The following is a 12639-nucleotide window of genomic DNA, read 5'->3' as shown; positions in this document are numbered from 1 at the left end:
TTGCATTACCATGCAATTACCGGTTAAATTGTAAAAAGTGCTCTGGTCAGGAAGGGAGTAAAATCTTCCAGGGCTGAAGTGGTTAACGACAACTTAACTTTCAAATCACTATCTGGAAAAGGCAACTTCTGGGTATATGACAGACAGGTGCTTTCTGTTTTCTGAATGATGCTAGGAAGGGACTTTCAGTGAAGGATGTAAATGGTTGCAAGCTTGATACAGATGAAAGACACAACATGTTAATCCATAACTGATTCTTCACACAAAAACCAATACAACTTACCTGCCTCCTCTGTATCATTTGACACAATATTGTACAATGTATCCAATGCATAGCCAATGATTTCAGAATCAGATCTAAGAGAAGAAAAAGCAGCTCAGATATAGTTCAATATATCCTTTATGTAAGAGCATTTCTTTCTGTAGGCATTTAATATAAATAAAAGAAAAGGCTTCACTACCAGTTCAAGGTATATCTACAGTCAAAACACTTTCTTTTCTTTTAAGTTTTGGCTAGAGCAGAGAAGAAAAAAAAAACTGCTGTATTTTTTTTTTTTTTTACGGTCTACATTGCATTGGGGAGATTTCTTTTCAGATCCCATTGCTTAGACACAGCAGGAAGTGGGAGGAAATCTCTCCAAACTGAGAGAAATACTTTTAGTAGGTATCATACGTTTTCCCCACTGAGAAAACAAGCCTCTATCCCTGTACTGGTGATGACTAAACCTTTTGTATTTTCCCCTACTTTAAATCCTAGTAACAATGGTTAGCATATCCCCCCAGCAGAGCCACAGAAATATACAAAAATGAACTGGACGGTTAATCCCTCACTGATCAATCAAAAGCTAAAATTAAAAAAAAAAAAAAAAAAAAAAGCTTTAACTACTTGCCTGCTGGGCACTTAAACCCCCCTCCTGCCCAGACCAATTTTCAGCTTTCGGTGCTCTCACACTTTGAATGACAATTACTCAGTCATGGAACACTGTACCCAAATGATTTTTTTTGTCCTTTTTTTCCCACAAATAGAGCTTTCTTTTGGTGGTATTTGATCACCTCTGGGGTTTTTATTTTTTGCGCTATAAATGAAAAAAGACCAAAAAATTTGAAACAAAATGCATTTTTCTCTTTCTTTCTGTGATAAAATTTTGCAAATTATTAATTTTTCTTCCTAAATTTTGGCCACAATTTATACTGCTACATATCTTTGGTAAAAATAACCCAAATTAGTGGATATTATTTGGTCTTTGTGAAAGTTAGAGAGTCTACAAGCTGTGGTGCGAATCATACAAAATTGATCACATCTGATGTACTGGCGGCCTCATTTCTTGTGACTCGAACAAATCAGGAAAGTACAAATACCCCCCAAATGACCCCTTTTTGGAAAGTAGACATTCCAAGGTATTTAGTAAGAGGCATGGTGAGCTTTTTGATGTTGTCATTTTTTCCCACAATTCTTTGCAAAATTAAGATCTCTTTTTTTTTTTTTCCACAAAATTGTCATTGTAATAGGTCATTTCTCTCACATGGCATGTGTATACCACAAATGACACCCCCAAAGAAATTCTGCTACTCCTCCTGAGTATTACAATACCACATGTGTGGGACTTTTCCACAGCCTGGCCACATAGAGAGGCCCAACATGCAGGGAGCGCCATCAGGTGTTCTAGGAGCATAAATTACACATCTAACTTGTTAACTACCTATTACACTTTTGAAGGCCCTGGAGCACCAGGACAAGGACACGTGGCACTGATGACAGATGGCACTGATACGTGGCACCGATGACAGATGGCACTGATACGTGGCACCAATGACAGATGGCACTGATGACAGATGGCACTGATACGTGGCTTTGATAACAGATGGCACTATGTGGCACTGATGACAGATGGCACTTATACGTGGCACTGGGGGCAGGTGGCAGTTTATTTTACTTTTTTTTTGTAACTTACGGCCGCTGCAGCCGTTCATCTCTCCCTCCTCACACACTCTGTGTGAGGAGGGAGAGCAGCGCTGAGAGATGATGTCATATGTTTACATATGAGATCATCTCTCACTAGACATGCCCATCGTCGCTGTAAACGGCCGCTGTGATTGCCTGTTTACAGCGATCTGTGATTGGCTGTGTCCAAGGGACACGGCCAGCACAGAACTTCCCCAATGCACGCTCTCAGGACGCGCATTGCTGAAGTAAACAGGAGGACGTCCAGGGACGCCCTCCCGGCAGGTAGAGTTTGCGCTGTAGTCATCTTTTGGCTATAGCGCGGGCGCGAAGTGGTTAAATACACTGGCGCCACACAGCCATTTCTAAAAAAACAAACAATAAACAAACATACACTTAAAGTGGTTGCAAAGGTAAAGGGGTTTTCACCTTAATGCAGGGGTTGACAAATTTGCTTTGAATTTAGGAGCCAGATGAAAAAGTTAGTAGCCAGTTTTTTTTTGTTTTTTTGTTTTTAAGAGTGGTATGGATTGTCAGCTATTGGGATAAGGCCATTTTCACCCCCTATCCCTAACTCACAACGGAGCACCCAGTCAATAACTCCAATGTAACGCTGTTACATCAGAAAGAAAGAGCAAGGCTGGCAACAGATGGAACTGGTTGGCTTAGGCAGGTGGCACTGGGACTGACAGATGGTACTGGTTTCCACTGGCAGGCACGTGGAACTGGCAGATGGCACTGGCAGGTGACACTGGTTGGCATTGGCGGGTGGCACTATTGGCACTGGCAGGTGGCACCGATTGGTGGTGGCACTGGTTGGCGCTGGCAGGTGCGCTGGCAAATAGCACTGATTGGCAGTGGCACTGGCAGGAGATTGGCAGGTGGCACTGGTCTGGAACTGGCAGGTGGCCCTGGTTGGCGGTAGCACTAGTTGTCACTGGCAGGTGGCGCCGGTTAGTGTTGGCAGGTGGCGCCGGTTGGTTTTGAGCACTCTGTTACTGAAAAGTAACAGAGGAGCTGTCAGAATTGAGCTTAATGTCGGGGGTGGGTGGGACCCAGCCGGGGTGTTAAACTGACAAGTAAAAGAGAGGTGATTATGTCAGATTTGAGCTTGATGTCGGGGTGGGTGGGACTCAGCAGCTATCAAACATCAGCCAACGATTGGGCTGCTTAAGAAAAGGGGCGGGGCCACATACAAGTAGCGGCCTGCCCAGATCCCATTGGCTGGTGTTTGATAGCTGCTGGGTCCCGCCCACCCCGGCAGGGTCCCGCCCACCCCCGACATCAAGCTGAAATCTGACAGATCCTCCTCTTTCCTCTCTCAGTTGCTTCTCAGTTTCACACACTTAGCGCGGCGCTTGATGCTTGCCAGAGCCGCTGAGTGTGGAGGAAGGAGGAGGACGGCAGTCAGTGTTAATGCGCTGCATGTCTGGGGCATCAATAGTGAGTGGACTGGTGGCAGCTTAAGCGCCAGGTTGCGATTTCTGGTCGCATTGGCGACCTGGCGCCTGGGGTTTGTCGAGCCCTGCCTTAATGCATTTTCGGCATTAAAGTAAAAAGCCTCTTAAAATAGTAGCTCCCCCTGCCCCCCCCCTAAATACTAACCTGAACCTGATCTTGGTCCTGCGCTGTGCACATCTGCAGCAGCTATTTTCCCCTCTCCCATCTCTCAGGCTTGGCTGAAAGCAGAGGGAGCTATTGGCTCCTGGTGCCGTCAGTCAAAATCTGTGAGCAGAGAGCGGGGCTGAGCTGAGTTGCATGTCGGAATAGATCAGAATCAAGAGCGTAAGAGTGCCCCCTGTAGGTGGTGGGGGGCTTGGACCGAGGACTTCCAGCAGGGAAGGGAGGATCGGGGCTGCTCTGTGTAAAACCATTGCACAAGGCAGGCCTGAAATTATTTTACTTTTGTAAGTGTAGTTGCTTTTAAACCACTGAATAAATCATACAGTATTAGCTTATGGAAATCTCTCTCTTTATTGAATTCCATACCACAACAATTCTGAGAACCTTCTCATCAGAGGAGAGGGAAGAAGCCATATTCATCCATTTTGCAACAGGATAGATACCATGCCTTTTCGATTCATACTGTTGGGGAGTGGGGAATACAGACGGGGAACACGGAGTGGCACCCTGGATATTCACAAGTAGGATTCATCCGCACTTGCACTTTGTTTGCACTGATGGACTAATGGACTAATAATTAAGTTGAATGCACTGGCACTTTATATATAGATGTATATAATTAAGCAAATGTGGTTTTGTATGTGGTAACATCGCTAGGTTCATTTTGCTGGCATATTTACGATATGTGCATGCTGTACCATGTACTTGTATAAAAAAGTAATCTCCTCTCTTTGTATTGCTTCCATTGTGTGAAATCCCTGGCATTCCTGTCAGTCCCTCTGCTATCCTATTACAAACTGACTACATTAACCGCATGCCAACAAAAAAGCCTACTGCGGCAGGTTGGCACTGCTATGCAAACCGCCGTAGCTATACGTCAGCTCTTTAAGACACTATAGCAAGCGCACGCAAGCCGCCGGAGTCACGCGTAACATGTCCCTAGAGCTGACGCGTGTGCCGGGGGGGGGGCTCGATGTCCCCTAGGCACCGGCGACTCCTAGTTACAGACCCGCAATGGGGATGTGTGTGTAAACACACAAATCCAGGTTCTCTAAGGGGAAAGGAGACAGATCGTGTGCTGGAACACCGATCGGTCTCCTCCCCTAGTCAGTCTCATCCCCCTACATTTAGAATACACCTAAGGAACACAGTTAACCCCTTGATCGCCCCCTAGTGTTAACTCCTTCCCTGTCAGTGACATCTATACAGTAATCAGTGGCTATTTTTTTTAGCTCTGATTGCTGTATAAATGTCACTGGTCCCAAAATGGTGTTAAAAGTGTCTGATCTGACCGCCGCAATCTCGCAGTCCCGATAAAAATTGCAGATCGCCGCCATTACTAGTAAAATAAAAAATAATAATAAAAATGCCATAAATAGATTCTCTATTTCGTAGACGCTATAACTTTTGCGCAAACCAATCAATATATGCTTATCGACATTTTTTTTACCAAAAATATGTAGAAGAATACATATCGATCTAAACTAATGAAGAAATCTGTTTTTGTTTTATTTGGGGGGGGGGGGGGGGGGATATATTTATAGCAATATTGCGTTTTTTCAAAAGTGTTGCTCTTTGTTTATAGCGCAAAAAATAAAAACCGCAGGGGTGATCAAATACCACCAAAAGAAAGCTCTATTTGTGGGGGGGGGGGGGGGGGGGGAGGACATACATTTTGTTTGGGTATCATGTTGCCGACCGCCCAATTGTCAGTTAAAACGACTCAGTGCTGTATCGCAAAAAATGGCCTGGTCAGGAAGGGGGCAAATCCTTCCGGGGCTGAAGTGGTTAAAGCAGGAGAACGCAGCATGGTCAGTCCTCCAGCTGTCATGAGATCTCAGCTTGCTCTCCTCCACTGATCGGACATGGCCTGACACACCCTCCCCCCTGCACAGCCTTTCACTGGGAAGAATGGTGTACTGTTGTTTCTCCTCACTCAGTTCTTATGCACCTGAGATCACGCATTAAAAAAATAAATAAAAAATCTCCTTTTATTTCTATTTTAAACTGAATTGGTTGTTTTACAAGATGAGGGTTTACAATAACCTTCTAGCTGAACTCCAGGCAGATATAAAAGACACACATTAATACAGCTCTGTATTAAGACATCATGAAATGTATATAAGTGCAAGCAGTGAAAGTACCCGAATATGAACTGGTATTAGTCTTTTGTAGTCCTTGTACAGATTGGGGGAATGAGAAGCAGCCCAAAAGGAACTACTCAGCTGTGCTGCAGTGCTAACAAGGGACATAATACTCCTACCACCGCAATTCCAAAAAAGTTGGGATACTGTGTAAAATCTACATAAAAATAGAATGCAATGGTTGCAATTCCTACTAAAGGCTTCTTAATAAATCTCTTTGAGTGGGCAGGTTTGGAGCTTTTAGGCATATTACACTTGTGCATGTAACCTGTCACCTGTTAGCTAAAATGAGCTCCATGCATTTATCTTGTTTTGTTCCATCAATGGTTGTTTATGTAATAAAACATGCAAAATGTGCCATCTTACGGCAACGGAGTGTATTGTATTAAAGTGGTTGTAAACCCTTACAACACACTTTGGCCTACAGGTAAGCCTAGATTAAGGCTTACCTGTAGGTCCAAGAAATATCTCCTAAACCTATACGGTTTAGGAGATATTTGCCGAAAGACAGGCACTGCTGTCTACAGCGCATGCAACGACGAAGATGCCGCGCGTGTTGGCTCCCGTGCGCATGCGCGGGAGTGACGTCATCGCGGCTTCGCCGAATGACAGCGACGGAGCAGCGAGACCCCACCGAGAAGATGGATGCGCCGGACTACAGGGGACAGCGGCAACTTCGCTGGCTCCTGTGTCAGGTAAGTGACACATAATGGACTACTATGCGATGCATAGTAGTCCATTATGCTTTGCCTTTGCAGGAAATCAAAGAGGAAGTAAACTCATCAGGGTTTACTTCCTCTTTAAAATGATGTACATTACATTTACACCTGTACATTGATGTGTTACCTTTCACCACCTCAATACCAGGAACTTACATCCCCTTCCTGCCCAGGCCAATTTTCAGCTTTCAGCGCTGTCGCTGTTTAAATGACAGAATTTTTATCATTTTGTTCTCACAAATAGAGCTTCTTTTGGTGCTACTTGAACACCTCTGCATTTTTTCTTTTTTGCTAAATAAAAAACAAGACCTAAAATTTTGAAAAAAAAATAAAAAAGTTTGTCTTTTGTTTCTGTCATAAAATGTTGTAAAATACGTAAGCTTTCTCCTTCACTGATGGGCACTGATAAGGCGGCACCAATGAGGTGGAACTGATGGGTACTTATGGGTGGCACTGGTGGGCACTGATAGGCGACACTGATGGCACTGGCAGGCATTGGGGATGGGCACTGATTGGCAGCTGCATGGCGGTCTAGGGTGGCATACCTGGTGGTCAAGGGTGGTGCCAATCCTAGTGGTCCTGGGTGGGCAACCGAGGGGGGGCTGCGCTGATAAACAATCAGCACAGACCCCCCTGTCAGGAGAGAAAAGCTGATCAACAATTCTTCCTGTTTACATTGTGATCCGTCAGAGGCTCTTTACCGAGATTCGGTGTAGCGGCTTGTCTGACTGACAAACCACACCACCGATCGCCGCAATGCGCGTCCCTATGGGTGCGCGAGCAGTCGTTCTGGGTGGATGTCATATGACAGCCTCCCAGAATAAGAGCTGCACCGCCTAGCTGTCATTTGATGGCTGGTGGGCGTGAGGTGGTTAATAAAACTTTGAACAAGAAAACCAAACGCAATGATTTGTAAATCTCATAACCCATATTTTATCCACAATAGAAAACAGAAAACATATCAAATGTTTAAACTGAAAAACTGTACCATTTTAAGAAAAGAAATAAGGTAAGTTTGAAATCGATGGCAGCAACACGACTCAAAAAAGTTGGGACAGGTCAACAAAAAGCTGGCAAATTAAGGGGTACTAACAAGGAAGAGCTGGAAGAACATTTTTCAACCGATCAGCAACATTTATTTCTCCAGATTCTCTGCATCTTTTGATGTTAAAGGGTACTGTAGATTATATATTTAAAGTCTTTACATTGAGGAACATTAGCCTGAAATTGTTTGACAATTTTAAGATGCAGCTTTTCACAGACTAGCAAATCTCTTCCCAACTTTATCTCTGGGACACTCTGACTCTCTAAGATGCTCTTTGTATAGTCAATCATGTTACTGACCTGTTGTCAATTAACAAAAATAGTTGCAAAAATGTTCTTCCATCTTTGCCAGCTTTTTACTGCCCTATCCCAACTGAGAGACGTGTTTCTGCTATTGATTTCAAAATCACCTTATTCTTTTCCTAAAATTTTAGATTTTTTCAGTTTAAACATTTGATATGATGTCTATTTTCTACTGTGAGTAAAATATGGGTCTTAGAGATTTGCAAATCATTGTGCTTTTATGTAGATTTTACACAGTGTCCCAACTCTTTTAGAGTTGAGGTTGTAGAAGGTGAGAGCAAAGGGACAGAGAGATGAGCTCATCGGTGTGCCGCTTCTCCTTTACTCTGCAGTCACAGGCTGGGGGAAAGAACAGACATGTAAAACCAGCCATACATGGATCGAAATATGTATGGACAGGCTGGCTGTATAGAAGCATTCAACTTCTGTAAAACCAGTCGGATCACTTTCTACTAACGATATATACGCCAAGAAAGAGGATTCTGCCAAAGAACTGACTGTTCAGAAATAAGGGATCAGGATCTATAATCAAAAGCGTTAATTTACAAGTTACTGGAGGCTTTTGGAAAAGCAGGCCCATTAGAAAGGTAAGTATATAAGGCTTTCTTTTTACAGGCATGCTTTAAATTCAAATGAACCTGTGCTGACAGGGTTAATTTAAAGGCGATTTATATATAAAAAAGAGAAACATCTTACCGATCAGTCTGTAGCACATTCAAGAGATGGTCCATGGCCTGAGTACCCACCTCAAGACGATATTTCTGTTTACCAATAAGAAAACAAATATTTCAACTACATATAGCTAAATAATGTTCTATAAAATCCGTTATGGATACAAAGAAAATATAATCTACATATGTAATATTCAACACATTATGTGTAAAGCTGTTCTGCTTTCTGAATAAAAAGGCAAAGATTATTACTAGAAACTTTGGTGCCGAACCGAAAATGCAGGATGCACTTGGCCGAAAATCCACACTGAAAATGACAGTTTTTAAAATTTATATATATATATATATATATATATATATATATATATATATTTTTTTTTTTTTTTTATATATATATAATTGCATTATATTCAACTTTTTAATTAATATCATGAATTTAAATCAATTTGTCGGCCATTATGGGCACCTTTAGAGCAAGAAAAGCTCAAGAAAAATGTATCCCTTTAAATGCTATGAATGTCTTCACACTGGTGTCTGCTGTGCTTCTTTTGTGGTGTTAAAAATCAATTGAAATGCATTAAAAATGCATCAATAACGCACCTGTGTTACATTTTTAGTCACATGACCTATGAAAAAACACCATAAGCCCAGTAAAATAATGTGCATTACCGACACCTTTTTCTCTGATCAGTAAAATGAAATAGCACCATGTTTGACCGATATGTTTCAGCGGTCGAAGTTTCGGTGCATCTCTAAGTATTACGTCTTTGTTAATTAGCTGTATTTTACCTTATACCTGCCCCACCAAACTTAACACAGAAAAATTCACTCAAGCAGCTCCATGAATTACACATCTAGGAGGATAAAAAAAAGCCTTTGCCATGCACTGCCCAGAGATCATACACAAAAAATGAACAGACCTTTGACAGGGACTTGAGTGCTCTTACAGCATCTCTTCGGTCTTCTAGCAAAGTAGATGAAGCAACTCTATCACACAACTTCTGGATCTGGATGGGGAAAAAAAAGGAAATAAGGATGGTTAAAACACAGCTACTAGCATTTACGGTTTTAGGTCTTCTCAGGGCTTTCATCGAAAAGCAAAGCCCCAAGTCCTTAATGAAAACTTTATTGTAGAAATATTCCCTGTCTAAACTAAGTTCCCTACTAGAGAGGAGGTAAAATATTTTGCCAGATCTTACTTCTGTTGTTACAATAGGCATACTCACAACAGCTTTTAAATCACCCCTCTAAAGTTCCCTGGCACTTGCGGATGGAGCTCCCTGCACTTAAAGGGGTTGTAAAGGCAGAAGATTTTTTATATCTTATTGTATTCTATGCATTGAGATAAAAAACCTGTGTGCAGCATCCCTCCTCAGCACCCCTTACTTTAGCCCCCTCTCTATCCAGCGATGTGCACAAATGCCTTACTCATCCAGAACTCTCTCTCCTTATTGGCTGAGATGCAGCACCGGCCCAATTGGCTCCCCGTCCTGTCAAATGTAGTCAGCCAATGAGGAGAGAGAGGAAGCGAGGCCCTAAGCGTGTCCCCATTTCTGAATGGACACATGGACCTGCCGCTCGGGTGCCTCCATAACAAGCTTCTTGCTGTGGGGCACTCAACTGGAGGGAGGGGCCAGGAGCTCCAGCCTGGGACCCGAGAAGAGTAGTATCCGGGTTGCCCTGTGAAAAACCACTGCACAGAGCAGGTAAGTATAACAGGTTTGTTATTTTCTTTTATGGAAATTTATTGAGATTTTTCAACAAAAAAAAAAAAAGAAGAGGTACTTCAGGTTTGTTATTTTAATTGAGAAAAAAAAAATTAAAAGTAAAAAGACCTTACAATCACTTTAAATTGGGTTTCCCACCAGCAGCTCCTCACAGGGAACCCTCTGCTGGGTCTCCAATATCTAATTGCAAAAGGCCCCATTCACAATTGTGAACGCGGACAAATACCTCTATCTGAATTCTGTTATATGCGTAGACTTAAGCATGAATTCCGACTTGTCACTGCACAGGGCACACAGATGAGTGTAGCAGGAAAACAGCATTTTCAGAAGGGGAGGTGAAGAATAGCAGCCTCCTTATACTCTCAGTATAGGCTTCCTTTAACCACTTTCAGACCGGACCATTTTGCTGGTCAAAGACCAGACCATTTTTTGCGATTCGGCACTGCGTCGCTTTAACTGACAATTGCGCGGTCGTGCGACGTGGCTCCCAAACAAAATTGACGTCCTTTTTTTCCCACAAATAGAGATTTCTTTTGGTGGTATTTGATCACCCCTGCGGTTTTTATTTTTTGCGCTATAAACAAAAATAGAGCGACAATTTTGAAAAAAAACGCATTATTTTATACTTTTTGTTATAATAAATATTCCCCAAAAAAATATAAAAAAACATTTTTTTCCCTCAGTTTAGGCCGATACGTATTCTTCTACATATTTTTGGTAAAAAAAAAAATCGCAATAAGCGATTATTGATTGGTTTGCGCAAAAGTTATAGCGTTTACAAAAGTTAGTTTATAGGATAGTTTTAAAGCATTTTTATTAATAATTTTTTATTATTTTTTTTTTTTTACTAGTAAAGGCGGCGATCAGCGATTTTTATTGCGACTGCGACATTGTGGGGGACCCATCGGACATTTTTGACACATTTTTGGGACCATTGTCATTTATACAGTAATCAGTGCTATATAAATGCAGTGATTCCTGTGTAAATGACACTGGCAGTGAAGGGGTTAACCAGTGGGTGGCAGTGTAGGGGTTAAGTGTTCCTAGGGATGTGTTACTAACTGTGGGGGGGGTTGGGCTTTCATTTAGTGAACACTGATCTCTGCTCCAATCACATGGAGCAGAGATCAGCATCACTAGTTGCTAGGCAGAATGGAGAAATGTTGTTTACAACGGCACTTCTCCATTCGGCCGCTCCGTGAGACGATCGGGGGGGATGCCCGCGGCGATCGAGTCCGCAGGTCCCGCGACCGGATTAACGGGGGTCCCGACCAGCGCGGGAGCGCGCCGCCGGCGGCGCGCTCCTGATGGCAGGGCGGCAAATTTAAAGGGACGTACATGTACACCCATTTACCTGAATGTGCCATTCTGTCGACGTACATCGTCGTGCGCTGGTCGGCAAGTGGTTAAATGAATGAAACTCTTGTATGATTCTTCTTGGGCCAGAATCCATTAGACCCCTTTCACACTGGGGTGTTTTTCAGGAGCTTTAGCATTAAAAAAAAAAACGCATGTAAAATGCCTGAAAGAAGCCTCATCTGCAATCCCAATGTGAAAGCCAGAGTGCTTTCACACTGAGACCCCTTTCACACTGGAGCGTTTTTCAGGCGCTTTTTCATTAAAATAAGAGTCTGTAAAGCGCCTGAAAGAAGCCTCAACTTCAATCCCAATGTGAAAGCCCGAGTGCTTTCACACTGAGGCGCTGCGCTGGCAGGGCATCAAAAAAAGTCCTGCAAGCAGCTTCTTTGCAGCGCTTTTGGAGCGGTGAATACACCGCCTCTAAAGCGCCCCTTCCCATTGAAATCAATGGGAAGCGCCTGCAAAACGCCTGAAAAGCACCTGCAAAGCGCTTTTGGCAGCAGCGCTTTGTGGGCGCTTTTAACCCTTTATTTGGCCACTAGCAGAGGTTAAAAGCGCCCCAATAGCGCACGAAAAACGCTGGTAAAGCGCAGCTAGTTAAAGCGGAGCTTTACGAGCATTTTTCTGGAGCTGGCAGTGTGAAAGGGCTCTTAAAGCACTTGGGCTTTCACAATGGGATTGCAAATAAGGCTTCTTTCAAGCGCTTTACAGGCGCTTTTTTTAACGCTAAAGCGCCTGAAAAACGCCTGAAAAATGCCCCAGTGTGAAAGGAGCCTTATAGAAACCAAAGGATTCATTTACTAAAAATAGAGTGTACAAAATCTGGTGCCGCACTTCATAGAATCCAATCAGCTTCCAGATTTTTTATTTTGTCAAAAGCCAAAGTTAAAGGTCAATTGGCTACCATGCACGGCTGAACCAGATTCCACTCTCTGGTTTTACTAAATCAACACCCAAGTCTTTACCTTTCAGTAAGGCATAAAAGCAAACAAGGGCCCCTTATCACGTTGTAGCATTAGAAATCCTGGAAATAAAGATATTTTATCAAATTCAAAGGCCTAGGGAAGGGATAGGCAACCTTAAAGCAGAGCTCCACCCAAAAGGGGA

The 12639-nt window shown here is 42.9% G+C and overlaps 1 protein-coding gene across 4 annotated transcripts in view; it reads right to left on the bottom strand.

The window, feature by feature from the left end:
* USO1 (USO1 vesicle transport factor) overlaps window positions 1-12639 on the bottom strand; it is a 119684-nt gene that overhangs the window by 88416 nt on the left and 18629 nt on the right. For all 4 annotated transcript variants that reach the window (XM_077476544.1, XM_077476546.1, XM_077476545.1 and 1 more), the window contains exons 2-4: window positions 9367-9453; window positions 8472-8536; window positions 284-357 (exon numbers count right to left, since the gene is read on the bottom strand). In XM_077476544.1, coding sequence (XP_077332670.1) covers window positions 284-357; window positions 8472-8536; window positions 9367-9453 — 226 coding nt within the window. The remainder of the gene's footprint in view (window positions 1-283; window positions 358-8471; window positions 8537-9366; window positions 9454-12639) is intronic.

Source organism: Lithobates pipiens, unplaced genomic scaffold (assembly GCF_037356315.1).
Source record: "Lithobates pipiens isolate NorthernLeopardFrog02 unplaced genomic scaffold, aLitPip1_a1.2 Scaffold_13, whole genome shotgun sequence".
NCBI lineage: Eukaryota > Metazoa > Chordata > Amphibia > Anura > Ranidae > Lithobates > Lithobates pipiens.
This window is presented reverse-complemented; position numbering and strand designations above follow the sequence as displayed.